This window comes from Solea solea, chromosome 11, assembly GCF_958295425.1.
Source record: "Solea solea chromosome 11, fSolSol10.1, whole genome shotgun sequence".
NCBI classification, from domain to species: Eukaryota; Metazoa; Chordata; class Actinopteri; order Pleuronectiformes; family Soleidae; genus Solea; species Solea solea.
Window position 1 is genome coordinate 3,087,856 of NC_081144.1, and position 19,462 is coordinate 3,107,317.

A 19,462-nucleotide genomic window follows, 5' to 3' on the forward strand; every position below is an offset into this window, starting at 1 on the left:
AGAAAACGAAAAAGAAAACACAACATGGCTCCATAAAATTCCCGCACTGATGACAAGGCTGCACGCACAAATAAATCACATGAAAAAAGAAACATCTCATGTGCAAAAAGCCTTAATACTGAACTAAGGGTCAGTAAAAAAGACTTAGAAGTGACTCAACATCTGCTTTCACTATTTCATATGTGCTATGGCAACAAATAAAAGCAAACAAACATCTTAATTCCTCATTTTGTGAAGCCCAATTCTAATGAACACTTTTTAGAGTCAGCAGCTTTTGCCTGATAACAACAACTGTCACAAGATGTGTGGTCACAATGTTTACTTTGCTTTCTTAGGAAAACAGAAGAATTCATTGAGTGCACCATGCCACCGGCCTTGCAGATGCACACTGAGTCCGTGACAGTGTGTGTCGAGTTTGAAGGCCTCCCTTGTCAGAGCACGGAGCTTAGCACCACCTACACTTATGAGAAGAACCCCACCATCAGCTTCATCCACCCCAAGAAAAGTTACCTCAGGTTGGTAAACCGCCAAACACACACCGCAAGCATTAAACATGTCTCAAACACCCACAAGAGCTGCACTGTCGTGCTGATGTGCAGCATCTTCTCGCTATTGTGCTCTAAATAGCACAGCATGTGTGTGACAGAGAGAAGCGGCGCATCTTTGATGATGTGTGCACATTTTCAAAGTGTCAAACTGCTTTGCATTAATATATGGGCCCATGTTTGCATACCAAATGTGAATGTGACATGTTTTTGTTACGACTCAGATGTGACTCTCCGGTTGTGTGTGTGTGTGTGTGTGTCTTACAGTGGTGGCAGGACCATCACAGTAAAAGGCCAGGGTTTCGATCTGGTGCAGAGCGTCACAATGCAGGTGCTGGGAATCGGAGAAACAGTGAGTAACAAGCTCCTGCTATTTAATCACCCAAAAACCTGAACTCATGTCGGCCAAGAACGCCGCTGGACATTGGGAATTGTTGCTGATGACCTGGATAATAGCTTATCTCTTGTGCATAAAAAAAAAGAAGTGGAATGAATCGCACAACAGCTGCTAACAAAGACAGCAGTGTCAGCAGTGCGTGTTGTTGGTAACCCATGTTGTATTTTACATTGATGGCTGATTCTTTTCTTTTTTTTATTCTTCCGAGAATGGCTCATGTGATACTGTTAGTCTGGTAAATTAGCAAAGACTATGTCCTGGTCAGTAAAAAAAAACAAATCACAAAACAAATGCGTGTAAGTGCATTTTCAAAGGTCTCACTTTCTGCCCCTCCCTCCACTGGAGTTTTCAAAATAAAATCAACGTTTTCTGTTTTTAGTGCGGATGTCTAAAAGCAAATTAGTTAGAGTTGTGTAAAACCTTTAAAGAATAATTCAACATGTTTTCATCAAGAAGAACTTGCCATCATAAAACCACTCAGAATTCCTCACTTTTTTTTAAATCAAATTTTGGAGTACGTTTTAGAGGTTCCTAACTTTCTTGGTAGTCACCAGTGCTGCCACGAAACACGTGATCAGCTCAATCTGCCCACACAGTGTTGGGTGGGTGATGGACCTCTGTGTTGGGGGGGAAACTGACAGAGGGTGATTAGACCTGAACAATAAATAGTTTTCTAAGTGAAATCTCAGCAATTAGCAAAGCTACAAAGCAAAAGCATTGTTTAAATTCCTTTAAATTCAAAGCCAAAAATTCAATCCATAAATGTCACAAGCAAATCGCATGCTTAAGTTCTCATTCTTGCATTACTGTATCGTTAAGCTCTGAGTTGATTTAAATAAACAGTAAATATTTAAGCGAAGATTTGCTTAAAGATTCTATCACAAGTCAAACCACAATATAAATTAATAAAGTATGTCAGTGATGTATGTTTTCTCAAGTTCACCAGAAGAATTCAACCAACTAAAATAGTACCCACCAATAATAGCCAATCAGAGACAGAGTAGCGTGGGTCATGTGTGCACCCGCCATCCTGGAGTTGTTGATGGAAGCAGCATTTTTGTTTGAGTGGAGAGAGACGGGACAGATACAGAGCAAGCATAAATAAACATCTGTACTTTAAAAACAGTCCAAAAAAATGCCTCTGTTATCAAATTACTGCACAGAAAAAAGTCACATGAAAGAAGCAGACTTGGCAACAGTGTTTGTTACCCTCAGACAAACCCAAACTAACAGTTCCCCCCCTGCCTCCAGTCAATATGCTAAACAAATCAAGCTTCATTCAATGAACAGATATGAGATCATATCAATCCTCCTATCTGTGTCTGAACAACAAAGCAATTAAAAGCATTTTTTCCCATGGAGAAATGTGGCCAAGCAAAGGTGACAGAACTGTGTCTGTGGACCACACCCACCACTCACTACACTGATGTGAGCTTCATCAGCAGACAGCTCAACTCCCATCACTCACTCAAGAGCAGGTTGGATTTACAACTCAGGTGACCCAACACTCACACGGGATCAACGGCGCCTTGACTCGACAACCATCAACGTGGTCGGGAGGTCGGCGACCTGCATGTTTAACTTATTAATACCTCCCTGGGCAGGTCGTAACACACAGAGGTTAAATAGCAAGGGCTTCCCACCCGTCAGTCAGAGCGGAAGACGCTCTCTCTGAGATGAGAGGTGAAATATCTTTAAAATTGTAACTTTTAAATACACACAAATGTTTGGCTACATTCAAACCTTTGCCAAATGTCAGCTCCACACAACTCTGTCTTTCACAATTTAGTAGTGTTTGTCATATCAACCATCAAAATTCCCCCTGCTGCACACAGGAAGTGATTCATTTTATATCGAGACACAAGGAGGCAATCTGTCCAGTCCAGTGTGGTCAGGAGGGAACAGTCAAGTGAAAAACAGTCTAAATTTTTTGGTAAAAATAATCTGTTTAGTAGAGATTGGCGATTCCATCTTAATATTATGTCATAATATTCTATTGTGATATTGCAGTAATAATAATTTGATGCAATATTTCACAGAAACTCAAAATAAAAGCGTTTTATTTTATATAAAGTACACATTTATGATGCAAAAATAAATGTAAAATGACATACAGAAATACTTGTGACGGGCCACATGAAATCAATGATGGGCCCACATGTGGCCCCGGGCCGCGAGTTTGAGACCTCTGGGTTAGGGTATGACAGAAAACACAAAGACCGTTAGAAGTGAATTATACTTTAATGGTATAAACGCTTTATTTTTCTGGCTGGACGACTCAAACACTCCCTCAGTCAGGTCTGATAGTTTTGCTTGACACAGTTTTCAGATGAACAAATGTACATCATTTCTGTTCACGAGGACCAAACAGAAGCAGGATAATAACATCAACAACAACAAGAATCCACAAAAGTTAAGCACTGTGGCTTTAAGAAACTGAAGCAGGACCAGTTGCCATGACTGTAATAACTATAAAAGTAATAATAATAATAATACTACATTTATTTGTATAGTGCTTTCTATCAAAGTGCTTTACAACAAACAAATAAAAACATACAAAGTGTAGTAAAATACACACAGAGTGCAGAAAAGAATGCAATAACAATATACAGCGCTAATAAAATAGCATTATTACAGACACACTAAAACAACACCAGACATTAAATTAATAGAGCTTTGCCTGCCTGACAACAAGAGGAAGACTGTTCCACAACGGCACGATCGCCAACCGTCCTCTTTCTAACCATTGGGACAAACAGACGGTCGGTCACTGTCCTGAGATCGCAGAGACCGTGTAGACACATAAACGTGTATTATGTCCATTATGTAAGTGAGGACTTTAAAATCAGCCAAGTGAAGAGAGCCCAGCTCTAATTATGCTCATATTTAGCCACTCTTGCAGATGGTCCAAAAATATGAGCAGCTGCATTTTGGGCCTCTGAAAGTCTTCTTGGACAACCCTGATAGCAGCAGAATATAATAATCATTATAATTCGCCTGTCAATAACAGATTCACAGGCAAATAAAATTGATATTTATTGACCAGGCTGGTTTTCTCCCTCCACAGCACTGCACCGTGCTCTCCTCCACCATCATCACCTGTCTGTCTCCAGCATCTAGCCAGTCCCAGCAGACCTCAGCAGAGTTCTTCCTGAATGGAGTCCTCTACACGGGAGACAGTCCCTTCTCTGACGAGGAGCCCGAGGAAGAGGAGGGGGAGCTTCACAAGGGTCATTTCATGCTGGAATACGTGGAGGACCCCCAGTTCTTCACCGCCAGCAAGGAGAAGCTGATCAAACACCACCCTGGAGAGCCGCTGACTCTCATCATCAACGTGAGTGACACCGCTGAGACAGGAAGTTCCGCTCGCTGCTTCACTGATCTGTTGGTTTGCTGATAAATCAAGCAAATGTTTTCATAATCCTTCTCCTTTTTGTTTTCAGCTGAATGGGTATACAGTACTTCCTTTTCATGGATTATATTAAATATGTATAATATGTGCAATAGTTAAGGTTATACCCACTGGTTTCTGAACTGCCATTTTAAAGCTTTTTGTGGATCTTACTGAGACTTACTGAATACCTGCAGGTTAGTCTCACCACAATCTGCTCTATTACCTATTTGACTCATTGTGCTTTAATGAAGACGACCTCTAACGAGTGATTAAAACCTTAAACTCCTCAGGAAAAAGGTTTAACGATGTTACAAATGAAGTGAGAAGGATCATTTTGTTAAAAACAACTCTCTGATGGCCATTTAAGAGGATCCAGGTTCTGCATTGGCTTCACTTCTGTAGTCGGGAATTTAAACTGCATGTCAAACATTGTTATTATTATTATTATTATTATTATTATTGTTGGAAATTACTCCAAAGTATAATTGTGTAAGCTTCCAGTAATTTTAAGAAACTGACGCATAAGTCGATCTGAATGACGATCTCTCGTTCAGAATTAAATTTGTTTCCAAATGGGCTGTATCGGATTGGCATGATTTTTGCTCCGATCAGGCTTTTATTACGATAACATGTGTCCATGTAAGCAAAGCTAATGTGGCCTTGGGGTCTCTGTGCATGCGCCACAGTTCCCAGCCCCTGGCTTAAACCCAGAAGTAATAGACACAGAAGAATAAGACAACAGGCTGGTACCATTATTGGACTGAAGAGGATGAGCCTATTTTATGCTCTGCCAGCTTAGAGAATAGACTACTGTGAAGTTCATGGACAGTAGGATGACTCAGCATGGCAAGAGACATGCTAACAACCAGGGCTCCAGCAATTCTCTCATTTTTCAGCTTCTTCTATGTGAATACTTTCTGGTTTCTTTGCTCCATACAACAAAGAAATCATTCAAACTGAATCATTTTTGGTTTGTGGACAAAACAAGACTTTCAAGAACATTATCATTTCCAGATTTGGTCAACACCAATCGAGATTTTTCAACATTTTATAGACCAAATAAGTTCTACTTATCGTTAGTTAACCGCCAGCTAACTTGTCAACTGCCAAATAATAACAAACTGAAAGAAGGGGTTGATATACTTCAGTCGATAAATCAGTATCCTGCTCGTGCTGTTATACTGGGATAAGGACAGTAGTCCAGAAGAAGAGCGCAGTCGAGCTACAACCTTAGCTCTCTCTCACACACACACAGTTATGTCAAGGTTTCACAAACACAACCTGTTTTCCCTTAAAGGTTGCGTGCTCCTCGACTCCAAACGCAGTCCCCCGACCTCCCCCAAACTGTGAACAGCAGAAACCTTTTTTTTTTACTTTACTCGTACTCACAAAACCACAGGCACATAAAACACATCAAAGGTGTTGAATTCTTTCAGGGATCTGAGGAGGGCGGGGGGGGGGAGGGGAACCAGGGGGGGAGGATGGGTGCGATGGCAGCTCAGTGGGAGGTCCCATGTTCCAATGTTCTGGTTGATCTAAGCACCTGTCGGCCTGGATTCAATCGCCTCCAAAGGTCCTGGCAGCTGTGACACCGCGTGACATGCACATGCTAACGGCACAGACAGGGAAGTCTGAACGTGATGCAGCTTCCTCCTCGTCTGTGTGTGTGTGTGTGTGTGTGTGTGTGTGTGTGTGTGTGTGTGTGTGTGTGTGTGTGTGTGTGTGAGGCCCCTGCAGGAATTGCTGCCTCACCCTATCTACATGGGGCAACTGATGTGTTGTTTCCTGTTTCCTTCAGGATGGTGGATTCCACTTGTCATGGACCTGAGTGGTGGGAGAGAGAGAATGAGTGTGTGTTTATGTGTTGCTCGTGAGCCACTAGCCTATATTAGGAACCTGAGCTGGAATGTGGGTGGGTTTTGTTTGCTTTCATTCTGCTTTTGGCCTTTAGATTTCATTGTTTTTGTCTGGTGAGTTTAAGTGTGAAAAGCTGTGTTGTACACAGTATGGGGGGTTATACTCGGCGTATTATTACAATATGCTCAAACACCTTTTTGTGTGATAGTTTGATGTGTCTTTGTGTGTGTATTGATTTTGCGTGAGTGTGTTTTGTCTGTGGTAGGAAGCATTTGTTGACAGAGACCCAGGGGGTGGCATCCTGCAGTCGGGAGAGGACAAGGCCCTTAGGGTGTAATCAAAGCATGGAAGCACACTGGAGATAAACATACACAAACTCACAAACACTACCTCTTTTTCATCTTAGTATTAAAGGGAAATGATACAGTTTCATACAGACGGGGGTTCTTTTCCTAGTTTTGATTCACGTCAAAGCTAAAATAGTGAACGACTTGGCTTAAACGTGCCACTAGGATGTTAGAAATGATTGCCCGGTGTGACGGTAATGGAAAAACAACACCCTCCATGTTTATATTGATCAGTTTCCGTTCCTCTATTTGCCTCTGGGACAGGTTTCGTGTGTAGAAAAAATAACGACTTGATTTATGGAACTGCGTTGTTTCATATCCAATATAATGAAGAGAATAGTGTTCACTACCTATACACACACACACACAGGGGCTTATTCTTATTATTTTATAACGCAACACTGACTAAATGGAGGTACGTGTGAAGACAGACAGACAGACAGACAGACAGATGATGGACAAGTTGCCGATAAAAGCTCAGATCAGCCAAATGTTTTTGGAAGACACAACAAAGAGGAACGGTTGAATCTGGATCTGTTCTTAATTATGTTTAAAACAGACTTTCAACGTCACTCTTCTGGTTTTTCAAAATAAAAGGCGTCATGAGATCTGGCTTAAATTAAAATCTTATTTATAAATGTAAGAAAAAGTCCCCCGAGAAGTCACAATATTGTTTCCATACATCAGCGATCTCTTTATTAGCCGTGTTGCCGTTTTGTTTAATAATAACATGTTAGTCCTTTGACACACACACACACACACACACACACGTCGTGTCACCGCGTGTGCAGTGTTAAAGCCTCATGTCCTGTGACTGTAAATTAAATATGATGACTTGCTAAGGCAAAAACCCATAGGGACGGTGGTGCCGTTGACATTAAAGAGGTATTCCAGCAATTTACTGTTGCTCTTCCAGATGGTTCGGAGACTAAATAGAAGCAGCAGATGCAGCGTTATCATGACTCTCCGTCTGTACTATGATCATCACGGGTTCAATACTCCGACTGCGGCTCCAGCTTAGCACCATAATGCAAACTAATGACATTTTCCTCCAACTCTTCTTGCGTCCTTCAAACTCCATGCACCCAATTTGTTACAATCCAAAGCGTTTGATAACCCTGACGCTATCACTGTGACACAATCAGGCTTCTTTTCCACTGAATTCAACAAGCGCGGTGAGAAGTGGGGCTTTGATTGACGCAGGAGAGGGCTGGATTGACACACAAAAAAAAAATAAAAAAAAGACGTGATCAGCTTATTCCAACATGCTCCCGTTAAGGCCCTGAGAATGTTATTCTGGGCGCCGGCAGGAGTGACTGTCAGCAAGTTTGTTTGTAGGAACTCGCCTGGCAATATGAGGAGAGGCAGCGGGAGTGTTTGCTGCTTTAAGCTGAACTCTAGCCCAAACTGGATGAGTCTTCCTCTGGCTTCCTGTTCTCCAGCTGTATGACAGGCACTGCCTCTGCTCAGTTTCAACATATGTGTGTGTGTGTGTGTGTGTCGCACAGTACAGTATATGTGTGGCTCATAATGAATGTTATCTGTACCTGTTCAAAGCAGGACCCTCTGGTCTCTTACCACCGACCGGCTGACGGCTGTTTTTGTTCATTTCTGGCAACAGAAAGGGCCGAGTGATCTGGAGCTGGCACCGGAGGAATACTCAGTGATGATTGGCTCCTATCCCTGTAACATCAGCTTCCATAATGACCAGCTGTTTCACTGCACTATCAATGGACTGCTGAGCTCCAGCGAGCGGGAGCTACCTGTCACCGTGAGTACACGACCATGTCCGACACCAAAGCACAAACACACACACACACACACTCACACGCGACCTTGTGTCGGAAAATATTGCTCAATAGACCTTGATAATTTAAAGATATCACCCATCTGTCAGACAGAACGCTGTCCAAACATTTAGTCAGAATCCAGACCATCTGTGAGGTCCACTTTGATCTGCTCTCTCTCTCTGTGTGTGTGTGCGCTCTGTATGGAGCGTTTCTAGTTTGTGAGAATGCCACCATGAATCCACAGTCAGAGAGGAGGCGTGGAGCCGTCACTCTCTTACAACAAAGAGCGACCAAATGTTTAGCGCTCACCATTATCTGTTTAATCTTCCCTATAAGTCTTCATCATCACGTCCCCTCTCTCTGTTTCACGAGTTCACAGATATAGTGATGATTTAGCTCCTCCCCTTGTTGTGTTTTCTATTGTGTCTCTCAACTTCTCTCCATAACAATCAAAGGGTCTTAATCAAGATGTGGTTGAGCCCTGTGCTGCTGTCCTGATAAAACAAGACACTCTTTCCTCTGCCCACGTTTCCCATCTGTTGTTGTCCCTGCTGTTGTGATAAGGCTTTATTAAAGGAGGAGGGGGCACTCATCTATATTTAAATATGAGCCAGACTGTGACAGGTTTGCTAAAATAGCTCAGAAGCATATGTTAGTCTCTCTCTCTCTCTCACATCAGCGAGTTGAACTTTAATCATGGTCTTCTAACTTTTAAAAGGGGGCTGAATGTAAAATTGTGGCCATATGCTCACACTCGCTCTCTTCATTACTGCTCCGCTTGGACTGCCGTCTGTCTCTGTCCACTCCGTCAAACCTGCGTGTCAAAGTGCCACGAGCTTCTGTGTTGTGTTGTGTTGTGTTGTGTTGTGTTGTGTTGTGTTGTGCTGGGATCTGTGTGCGTGGCAGCGAGTGGCGCACACGGGAACCGAAACCAAAACAAAAACAGGGTTTTTGTGCGTGAAATGAAAATTGTAATTGTGAATAAACTGGCTGTGATATTGTCATCGGTGGAGCCAGTATTTTTTTTAATAACATGCCTCCGCAGTCTGGCAGATTGAGGAAGCAAGTTAAAAATGTTTAATCAGCGACAGGACACGTCCCAGGGCCTGATCAAACTTGGCGGGGCCTTCCTCCGCTGAGGGCGTTTTGTGATGGATGAAACATCAGAGGATCCTGGGGTGCGGATTTTTTTTTATGATTAATTAGTAAATAGAAGATTTCACTACTGACCATCGAACAAACACCAAATAAGAAAGTCTTTGTTTGACGGTTTTCACCCATTAATGTGTGAATAGGTGAAAACTGTAGCTCTATATAAATACAGACCATAATACCAACTCTTCTTGTGATTTTGATAGTTAGAGAAAAATGTAGTAGAGTCAAAGTAAAAGTCGCTCGAAATATAAAATAGAGATACTTGAATTTTGAACTTAAGTGCAGTTACAAAGTATGAGTACTTTGTTACATTACAACACTGTTGGTTGGGATTAAGGATGTCGGGACATTATACATCCTAATCTATGTTTTACAACAATCTCTGACGACGTATTACATCATACAACAAGTTTTTTCCCCCACTTCCGTTGACACAGAAATAGAAGGGAATAACTTTTATTTCTCCCCCTGCCTCTTTACCTGTGACTCACTCGAGCACCACCTCTCCACCCCCATCCGTCTCTCAGGATGTCTGAGAATAAACACACGCAATTAGCACGGACATAAAGGCAGGGCAGGGGTCACATGAGATGCCATAACACAAATGGGTGGGCCGCCCGCCCGTGCACTCTGTGACGGTGATTTGTGTACGTGTTCGACAGGCGCATAAATACACAACGCGTGTATATTTTCGCCGTGCGTCGGCACATTTGAATAAGCGCATACATGTCGGGCTGCCGCATAGTTTATGGTCATTTGTGTCTCCACTTTCTCTCCGGGGCAGAGCTATATCTGCATGCCTGTGTGTTGTGCTTGGCTCTGAAGTGTACAGCCGAGCTGCAGGACTGGATGTTGGGAAGCAGAGTGGGGTTTTTTTTTTTTTGTTGGTACCCTGAGTGAAACAGGAACACAGAACAATGACATTTTCCCCTCCATTAAAACCAGCGCTGGCTGTTGCAGTGTCTGGAAGAGGGGTCGTCTCTCGCTGGTCTGGATAAATAAATGCCTGGAATAGAAAGAGGGAATGAGGAAAACAAGGCAGGAGTCCAGTGAGGCTGTTTCCCCCCTCAGAGTAAAACCAACGTTAGAAGGATTTGCTGTGAGGATTGGAGGCTCTTTTTTTCTTCTTCTTTCTATGAAGTATGTTCAGATTGGGGGAAGGAGAGAGAGAGAGGGATGTGAGGAGGGACCACAGAGACCCTGCTGACTAATCAGAAGGCAGAAGTGAAAGTCCTTTTCTTGTCACATCTGGGTTACTATGAACTACGTGACTCTTCCAGCTCGTTGCAGCGAGACCATTTTTCATAATCTACATTGTGCTGTTTTTGTCCCCCCTGTTCGCCTGCACCTGTGTCCACAGAAAAAAAAAGAAGATGTTGTAATGTGTGCACGTGTGCATTTGTGCAGACACTGGTGTTTCCATTACGCTGCATGCATTTTTACACTGTGTTACACAGAGAATAGTTAATATGCTCACACTGTCTCTCCACATTACTGCTCACCCTGCCTCGCCCTCCTCTCTGTCTCTGTCCTCGTCTTTTTTCTTGCTTCCCCTCAAAATCCGACTTGCCTTAAATCACGACCTACTAACGATAAACTGCACATGGTGCAAACATTACATACAGATGATGCAATGTAACATTTTATATTTTGGAAAGAAAACGCTTGCATACGTACATTTGACATCCAAAGAAACATGGAAATTACATAACACTTGACACAGTCCTTAAAAAGAAAAAAGGAAAGTTATGCCCTTAAATCCTCTCATCTTGACCATCTATTTTATTTTATCAGCGCACAGAAGAAGAGTGAGGAGAAGAATAGTCAAAAATAGCCATTCTGGATTGTAGTATATGAAAATTCAATACATATATTACATCTGCAAATGTGTATATATGCATATAATACATGAAAGTAACACATTTTAGAGGGAAAAAAAATATTGTGGAACCAAAAAATATATATTGTGTGACCTTCTAATGTGAGACACAGAAGTTAATATAAAAAAACAAGCATACAGGCGCTCCAGATACAATAGGTAACAAAATAGCATATTATAATTATAGTGATATAAGTGTCCAGGAAAGATAATTAAAATAAATGTTTTAAAGACTAACTGCCACAAATCCTGGCTCTTCCAGGCGCTTTTTCTTCAACTATTATTTTGTTGTTCTGTTTTCTTTCCACTAGATTTTTAGTTCACTGTCTGGTTTTCCTGTTTTATTTTGTGTGTATCCTGTCCAAATAGAATAATAGTTAAACAAGAAGTACCTGGAAGATCCAGGGGTTGTAACAGTAACCGCTTACATATGATAAATAGATTCACCAGGCAGGTCTTGGAAATCTAATGGAAAATTTGCATTTTGTGTTTTGTTTGAATCCAGAACCAAAAATGCTGCTGCAAAGTTCATCAGAGAAGAAGTTTCATTGTTTTCCATAGTTTACAAGTCTCAAATACTAGCCTCCCCCAAGGTCACCCAGTTTCCTACAAGGTCAATTTAGATTTCCAAATACTTTCCTTTACTTCTTGAGTTCTGCAGCTCACAAACAGAGATAATGGATGGATGAAAACACAAAATAATAATGGTGATACATTTACAAAACAAAAAAAGAGGAGGGTTAGTTACACGCAGCTGAAGGCGTATCTCATCCAAGAGGCTTCTTCACTTCTTTTGAGGCGCCCCTTGTTTTAATTTCATTATTTTTGTCTCTGTTTCAGGTTCAAGTGGGGAACTTCCATCGCATCATCGCCAAAGTGCAACTCGGCGGAAGTGAGCTGGCCATCGTGGTCTCCATTGTGGTGTGCTGCGTGCTGCTGCTGCTGTGCACCGTGGGTAGGTTGTGTGGACACGCTCACCGGCACATGATGGATGTGCACCCGCTGTAAGCAATGCATGGTCCAGATGTGGATCAGATAAAAGGAATTTGGGCGTCATAGATTTTTTTTTCCCCGCACTTGCTTCATCTCTTCATGTACCCACTGCACAAAGACTTCACTGTTCCCTCTCACTGTCTGCTCTGACTGTGTGTGTGTGTGTGTGTGTGTGTTTGCAGGGCAGGTGTATGGGTGAAATTGGTGTTAATTTGATTTTTCTCACATTTCCCAGCTTTGAATTTGTTATCAGATACTCACAGAGCTATTTTCTTCCTTCCTGCACTGATGTTGAGTGTAACCGTGCTGTTGAAACTCTTATTAAATCTCAACATATACATGATATGTTTATAATTATGGCAGAAAGTTTAAAAAAAAAGAGGCTCACAAACCATTTCTGAAGATGAATCGCTCTATTACTTCCTCGTGGACTGGAAGCTTTCAATTACAACCGTTTGTTCTTTCCAGCTCTGGTCGTGTACTGCACTAAGAGTCGAAGGGCGGAGCGCTACTGGCAGAAAACCCTCGTGCAAATGGAGGAGATGGAGTCCCAAATCAGAGAGGAGATTCGTAAAGGTGTGAACACACAAACACACAAACACACACACACACACTCTTCTGTTGTGGCCACAAATGAAGTCTTTCGTCAAGAAAAGAAAAAACAAACGTTGACATAAACATTGACCGCATTGGTGTTTTTCGTATGTGCACATTTGTGTGTGCGTTACTGGGTGAAAAATGTGTGTTTGTTTGTAGTCTGAAGTAGGAGGGGGGTGATATGGCACATGACAGATTTGTGCCTAGTCAGCATGACTTCTAAAATACAGGGTCTGACAAATGATCAGTCACTCACACAGACGCACTCAGTGACCACATCGCCTCTGCTTTGTCTAACCCGGAGGAACACAGTCTCTGTGTGTGTGTGTGTGTGTGTGTGTGTGTGCGTGCATGTGTGTGTAGAGCTTCAGAGTAACGCCGTGTGAAGGCCACTGCATGTCTGAGCACTCAGATTTATGGCGTAGAGATAGGGGGAATGGATAGAGAAAGAGAAATGGAGGGAGGAAGCGATAGGAGCGGGAGTCAGGTCCGAGGAGAAGCAGAGCGTGGGAGGGAGAGGAGGAGCGCAGGAGAGGAGAGGAGAGGAGAGGTTATTTAGTCAGAGGACAAGGATAGATTTGTGGCCAAGATCAGGGTGAGTGTGCACAATGCAACAATGCGAGTTATAGTTCTGCTGAGGAGACGTGTGATAAAAGCAGAAAAGGAAGAAGGAAAATTACATATTCCTGGTTCCAGGGAATGGGAGGCAAAAAAGGAGGTTTGTTATTCAAACCTTCTCCTGCTAATCAGGATTTGACCGTGTGAAGTGACATTTCAGGAGATACTTCTGTGAACAAGCGGGAGGAGTAATTAAATACGTCGCAAATCCCTCTCGTCTCTTATTCCCTGTTCCTTCTAGACAAACACCGTCCAAAGAAAATGGCATTGTAACCTAAATATGTCTGTCATCCTGCAACAGGAAGCGTGTTTCCATAAAGGGATTTCCATTCTCTCATCAGACGGGAACATGATCCCCTTTCTGCAACATGCGACCGTATAGAGTGGCTACAGTATTACGACGCAGATTAAAGTCAGAGTCTGGACATGCTGATACTGTTTCTCCATGTCTGCACACATGTTCTGGATGAAGGCCTTGAAAAAGGATTTTGGTTTCTCCGTTTGTCGTGTTTTTGGTAAATATTTGTGTGTATGCACAGTGTAGGAAACCGAGAGGGAGAGAAAGTCAAGGGATTAGTGTTTGTTTGGTCTATTAAGTTCTGAGCATCAGGTCTGGCAATTTACACTCTGTGTTTCTTCTGAAATGTCTTCCCTCTGAAATCAGTCAGATTCTTTCAGATCCCACAGCAGCCTGGGAGAAAAAAAAAAAGAAAAAAGAATTCTGACTCATTTTCCTCCGCAACAAATGGAGCTTGATGAGGCAGATATAATAAACAACTGTGGCTAAAAAACTGTCTCAGGATTTACGATCTTCTTGGTGTTCTGTTGTTTTTTCTGTCCTTTCAGGCTTTGCAGAGCTGCAGACAGACATGACAGACCTTACCAAGGAGTTGAATCGCAGCCAGGGCATTCCCTTTTTGGAGTACAAACAGTTTGTCACCCGCACGTTCTTCCCCAAGGTGAGAAACCCTATTCTTTAACCCACTATCTGATCTCGACTGGCAGACTGACAATACCATTTTTCTCAATGGGGGGGGGGGGGGGTTACTTGTCCCTTTTCCATTTTTCCCACAGCTTATCATATTCAGGATAATAATTCACCTTGGAACTTTTAAACACACACTAGCCGTTTAGCGGAGTGTCTCTCAGTTTGGCACCCTGCTGCAGAGTTAATGTGTTCTCCATAGGTAAGCGTTTTTCTAATGTGTGATCCAGCATGAGTGTGGGCTTGTCTTTGCGGGTGGGTGTTTTTCCACCGGCGCAGGCAGACAGACACAGCTCAGCGGGCTTTGTGTGTCCAACCACAGGCATGATGGACTGTCAGGGAGACAGAACAATGGCAGGCACTGAGACAAGGAAACTTTTTCCCTCTGATTTCTCGTCACACGGCTCACACGCCCGCGCGGTTTTGCAAGTTTACACGCTCTTACACAATGTCATGAGCCTCGCTGGCTTGTTGCAGTGGACGCTGGACGCTGTTTGTGGTTGTTGGGGGAAGTGAGCGCGGAGCAGGAAACAGAAACACAATCACCAGCTCACACAGGACATCTGTTAAAGTGGCAGCAGTGGCACCTGGTGTGGTCTCCTGCTGCTGTGGAGCCTCAGCATCATGGTCAGACGTGTTGTGCCGGGTCAGCTGCATCCATACTGCTACGGTTTCAGACAGAAATGACATCCAGATGAGTGTTTCAGCCGTAATCTGTCTATACATCCACACTCACACCACATTTTCTCTCCAAACCGGACTGAGCCTGAGGGAATATTGACCGAAACTGACAGGCATCCTGTTTTTTTCGTCAGAGCCAGACACTTAAGTGTCCTCTGACTGTCACGGTGGTTGTAGCCTTTATTTATGGCTACGGCAAACAGCAAAAGTTATTGTCACATCCAGGAGGAAGCAGCTAATGCACAAACGCACAAGTCACACACATGATGAGTTATCGCCAGCATTTATGAATATAATAAAACTTCGACAATCAGTTTTTATTAACTCTGGTTGAGCTGTAACCACTGATAACTATTTACATGTTGTAAATAACATCCACCGTGGATGCCTTCAATATCAGTTTTTACTTATTATACACTGTATTTTCAATAAAGCAATTAAAGAGAACACAATTCAACTATGACTAATAAGAAACAACAGCGGCGAGGTGAAACTCAAACTGAAAGTAAGTGTTAAAGTCACTTAAAGCTTTTCATAGTAATTTAAACTAAAATGTAGCCAGCAGTGTTTTTAAAAGCCTCTGTTTTATGGCTCTAAAATGTCGAGGTAGTGTGGATGGCAGCCTTATCCGGAGCAGAATTTATGCATTTTTAAACAAAAAATGGAGTAGTTTGGATGTACATGTAGGTCTCCTGTTTACTTTGGTTGGAACAAGTAGTTTTTTGAGTTACAGTACTGTTGTAAGTTTTTATTACTGTTCTCTCTCCTGAAATGGTGGTGCTTGAAAATCCCAGGAGATTTCTGAAATACTCCGACCAACAACCATACCACATTCACAGTCACGTAAATCGCCTTTCTTCCTCATTCTGATGCTCGGTTTGAACTTCACTCACTCACTCTTGACCATATCTACCTTCCTATAAGCATTGAGCTCCCACCAAACAGGTCTACAGGTGTACCTAATAAAGTGGCTGGTGAGTGTACACTGCTGCTTCCACTGTCTCTCCACAGTTTTCCACTGAGACAGCAAATCCCCGGCCCTTGACCTTTCACGCTGCTCTTTCTCCACGAGAGCTTCTGCTTCTCTTAGATTACACTCGTTGCACAAAGCCGCAGCCGTCAGACGCAGACTCGGACACAGTTCAAGCACCAGCCAAACGTAGCTGTCCGGAAATGACAGCGCGCTGAAAGGCTCCCTCTCAGCTCCGAGTCAATTTGTCTGGAAAGCCATTAAGGCTCATGAAGTTCTGTGTCATGATGTCATGTTTTTCCTGTCACGGGAACTTAGGGCCCATTCAAGACCTCTTTAAGAAAGCCCTTTCGGCCCCAGACTGCAAACGCCAGCTCCTCTGTCTTCTCTCTGTCAATCTGTATTACACTTTTTCTGTGTTTTTGTGTGTTTCAGATGTTCTCAGATTACGAGAAGAGTCTCGTGCAGCCGGTCTATGAGAACGATGGTCTGGGCCCTCGTGTACAGCTGCCGGAGACTCACCCTCTGCTGCAGGACTGGCAGGTGAGGAGTTAAGCCATTACAGTGCTGGGTTACGATGGGTTTGCTCTTTTTCTGCCACAGTGACTTGATTTGGGTCCTTTTTTTGCTCCCTTTGTTTCTCAAATGGGTCACAATAGAGCTTATTAAGGCTTTGTGGTGAGCTTGTTCTTCATGAAATAAAGATACATGCCATATTCTGCATTACTGCTGTACTGCTGTGGAGCACGTCAGCGTGTGTTTGTGTGTGCGCACACATGTCATTAAGTGGCTTCTACAGAGTGAAACATAAACAGATTTTTCACTTGTCAAACAGCAGGCTAATGACACGTTTCCACAGGTCCATCATCACTACTGTGTTTACTTGTATTTCTTACCTCTGTAGGACCTTTTTGTGGCATAAACACTGACCTTGTCAGGACCAGTAGTCCCCATGGAAACCAAAACCCTGGTCCTTATGAGGAAGAATCCCTGAGGCAGGACCTAGTTAAGTGGTTAGGTTAGGTTTAGGGTTAGGCATTAACTGGTAATGGTTAAAGTTAGGGATAACGCATTGTCCAAATGAATGGAAGTCATATGTGTGTAGGTGGGTGTAATAGAGGAGCAGATAATAGTAAGAGGAATGTGTGTGATCTTGTATTTGCTGCCCCCTTTAAGACCTTTTCTGGCATTTACATTGACCTTGACTGAACCAGTAGACCTCATGAAGACCAGAACCTGAGGCAGAACCTTATCTCTGAGGAACTGGTTATGTTTAGGGGTAAAGATTTGAATTGTTGTTGGGTTAAGATTAGGGACAACAATTTGGTTTGGCTGTCCAAATGAATGGAAGTCACGTGTGTAGGTGGGTGTAATAGAAGAGCAGATAACACTAAGAGTAATGTGTGTGGATGATGGAGTGTTATACACCTCAGTGTATGTGTGTGAGCTTGTATTTGCTGCCTCTTTAGCACCTTTTCTGGCATTTACATTGACCTTAGCTGGACCTGTAGTCCTCATGAAGCCCAGAACCTGAGGAAGAACCTCAATTCTGAGGAACTGATCAGATTTGAATTGTGGTTAGAGACAACGATTTGGTTAGACCATCCAAATAAATGGAAGCCAATGAGAGTCCTGAAAAGGATACCCGTGCAAACCCGTGTGTGTGTGTTTGCGCACATTAGAAATAGAGAAGGTAAAGATTGCAGTGCTAGTAGCGCTAGTTTTGGGTCGGCAGCCGGGGGAGCCTGTCTAACGGTGATGAAGTGCCTTGAATCCGCATCGTCTTCCCAGGAAGTGTTTTCCAGGTCACTGCAAATAAATCTCATAGGCGGGCATTTATCTTAATGGACACCTCTGTTCTCCTTCTGTCAGGCTGCAAACTACACCATATGGCTGCAGTCCAGAGGGAAGACTCCATTTCACCGCTACTTAGTCGCACCCATAGATAGGGCCGCACTCATTAAGTCGACTCGGCACATTTTGGAGACAATCACACACTGCCGGGGACGGCGGCGGCAGCAGCAGCAGCGCCAGATACAGATTCTATAGAGGGAGTCTACGTAGGGATGTGCAGGAAAAAGAGCCGTGATAAAAAGATGAAGTGATCACTAGATGGGTCACTCAGGATGAGAGGCGGTGAAGTAGATTGGGGAGGTTGCAGCAGGTGTTTGATGCAATTTGAGTGGGCGAGTTCGTGCAGGAGAGAAAAAACTGTTGTTTCTCACCCCACCTCTCCTGTCACCAGGCCAACAACACAACAAGGCCTAACGTTGAGGAGGGCATCACCCTGTTCTCCACGCTCCTCAACAACAAGCACTTTCTCATCACATTTGTCCACGCTCTGGAGCAGCAGAAGGACTTTGCCGTGAGAGACAGGTAACGGCTTCAGCCTCATACACAATACTTTTGACCGTTCAACAAATGACAGAAATGAAAATGTAGATTTTATGGAACTGTGTGACCTTTTAGCAAGAAAGATGCTAATTCACGTCTGTCGTTATCTCAGCGCCAGTGGTTAGTGGTGTTATCACTGCGTTGTAATGTGAGGTATTTTTTAAAGCTGCAAATTTTGAATCTTTTTCAATGAACTATGGATGAAGGGACTTTATTTAATGTAAAAGGTGTTGCTTGTGCTTTTGCACAGATAATCACCAGCCTGCTCTCCGCTGTTTTATCATCTCGTAGCTAGTTGTTCAGTCACAGCAGTTTCAGTGAAGATGTTTTGCTTAGACGTTATCAATACATCGATTCAGTGAGCAATAATATAACAAAAATTAAAACAGTGATAAACATTAATTCATACTTCTGTCTTGTTGTTGCAGCCTTTCTGATTTTTTACTTCAGGAACATCAATAAATCATTTATTTATTTATTTAAACAGAGATAAAGCTGCAGCTGTTAATGAAATCTTCCTAGTGACACAGACTTTCAGTCTCAAGGTTCTGAAAGTAAAGCATTTATTTAGGTGACAGTGGGAAGCGGGAGAGAAATGCTTATCTAAAGACGACAATGTTAACAGCAGCGCTGAAGTGTTTTTAAAATGTTTATATCAATGTAAAGGTGTAAAATGGGCATTTATTAACATTAAACATTTATTTTTATATCCAATCAAAACAAATTGTATCATGTACTGCAAATCTTGTGTCATTCTGAAAACAAATACGATTTTATCACAACTAACCTGTCAGCATTTGTGGGCCCCCAAATTGGGGGACAGAGGAGAGAAAGGGGGAGAGAGAAAGGACAAGAAGGAG

General features: G+C 42.8%; 1 protein-coding gene across 1 annotated transcript in view; it reads left to right on the forward strand.

Annotated features, from left to right (window-relative positions):
* Positions 1-19,462, forward strand: part of plxnd1 (plexin D1) — a 99,317-nt gene that overhangs the window by 59,555 nt on the left and 20,300 nt on the right. The window contains exons 16-24 of the mRNA XM_058642989.1: positions 336-515; positions 813-897; positions 4,010-4,276; positions 8,162-8,311; positions 12,205-12,319; positions 12,826-12,933; positions 14,419-14,531; positions 16,644-16,751; positions 18,454-18,584. Of these exons, the coding sequence (XP_058498972.1) occupies positions 336-515; positions 813-897; positions 4,010-4,276; positions 8,162-8,311; positions 12,205-12,319; positions 12,826-12,933; positions 14,419-14,531; positions 16,644-16,751; positions 18,454-18,584 (1,257 nt within the window). The remainder of the gene's footprint in view (positions 1-335; positions 516-812; positions 898-4,009; positions 4,277-8,161; positions 8,312-12,204; positions 12,320-12,825; positions 12,934-14,418; positions 14,532-16,643; positions 16,752-18,453; positions 18,585-19,462) is intronic.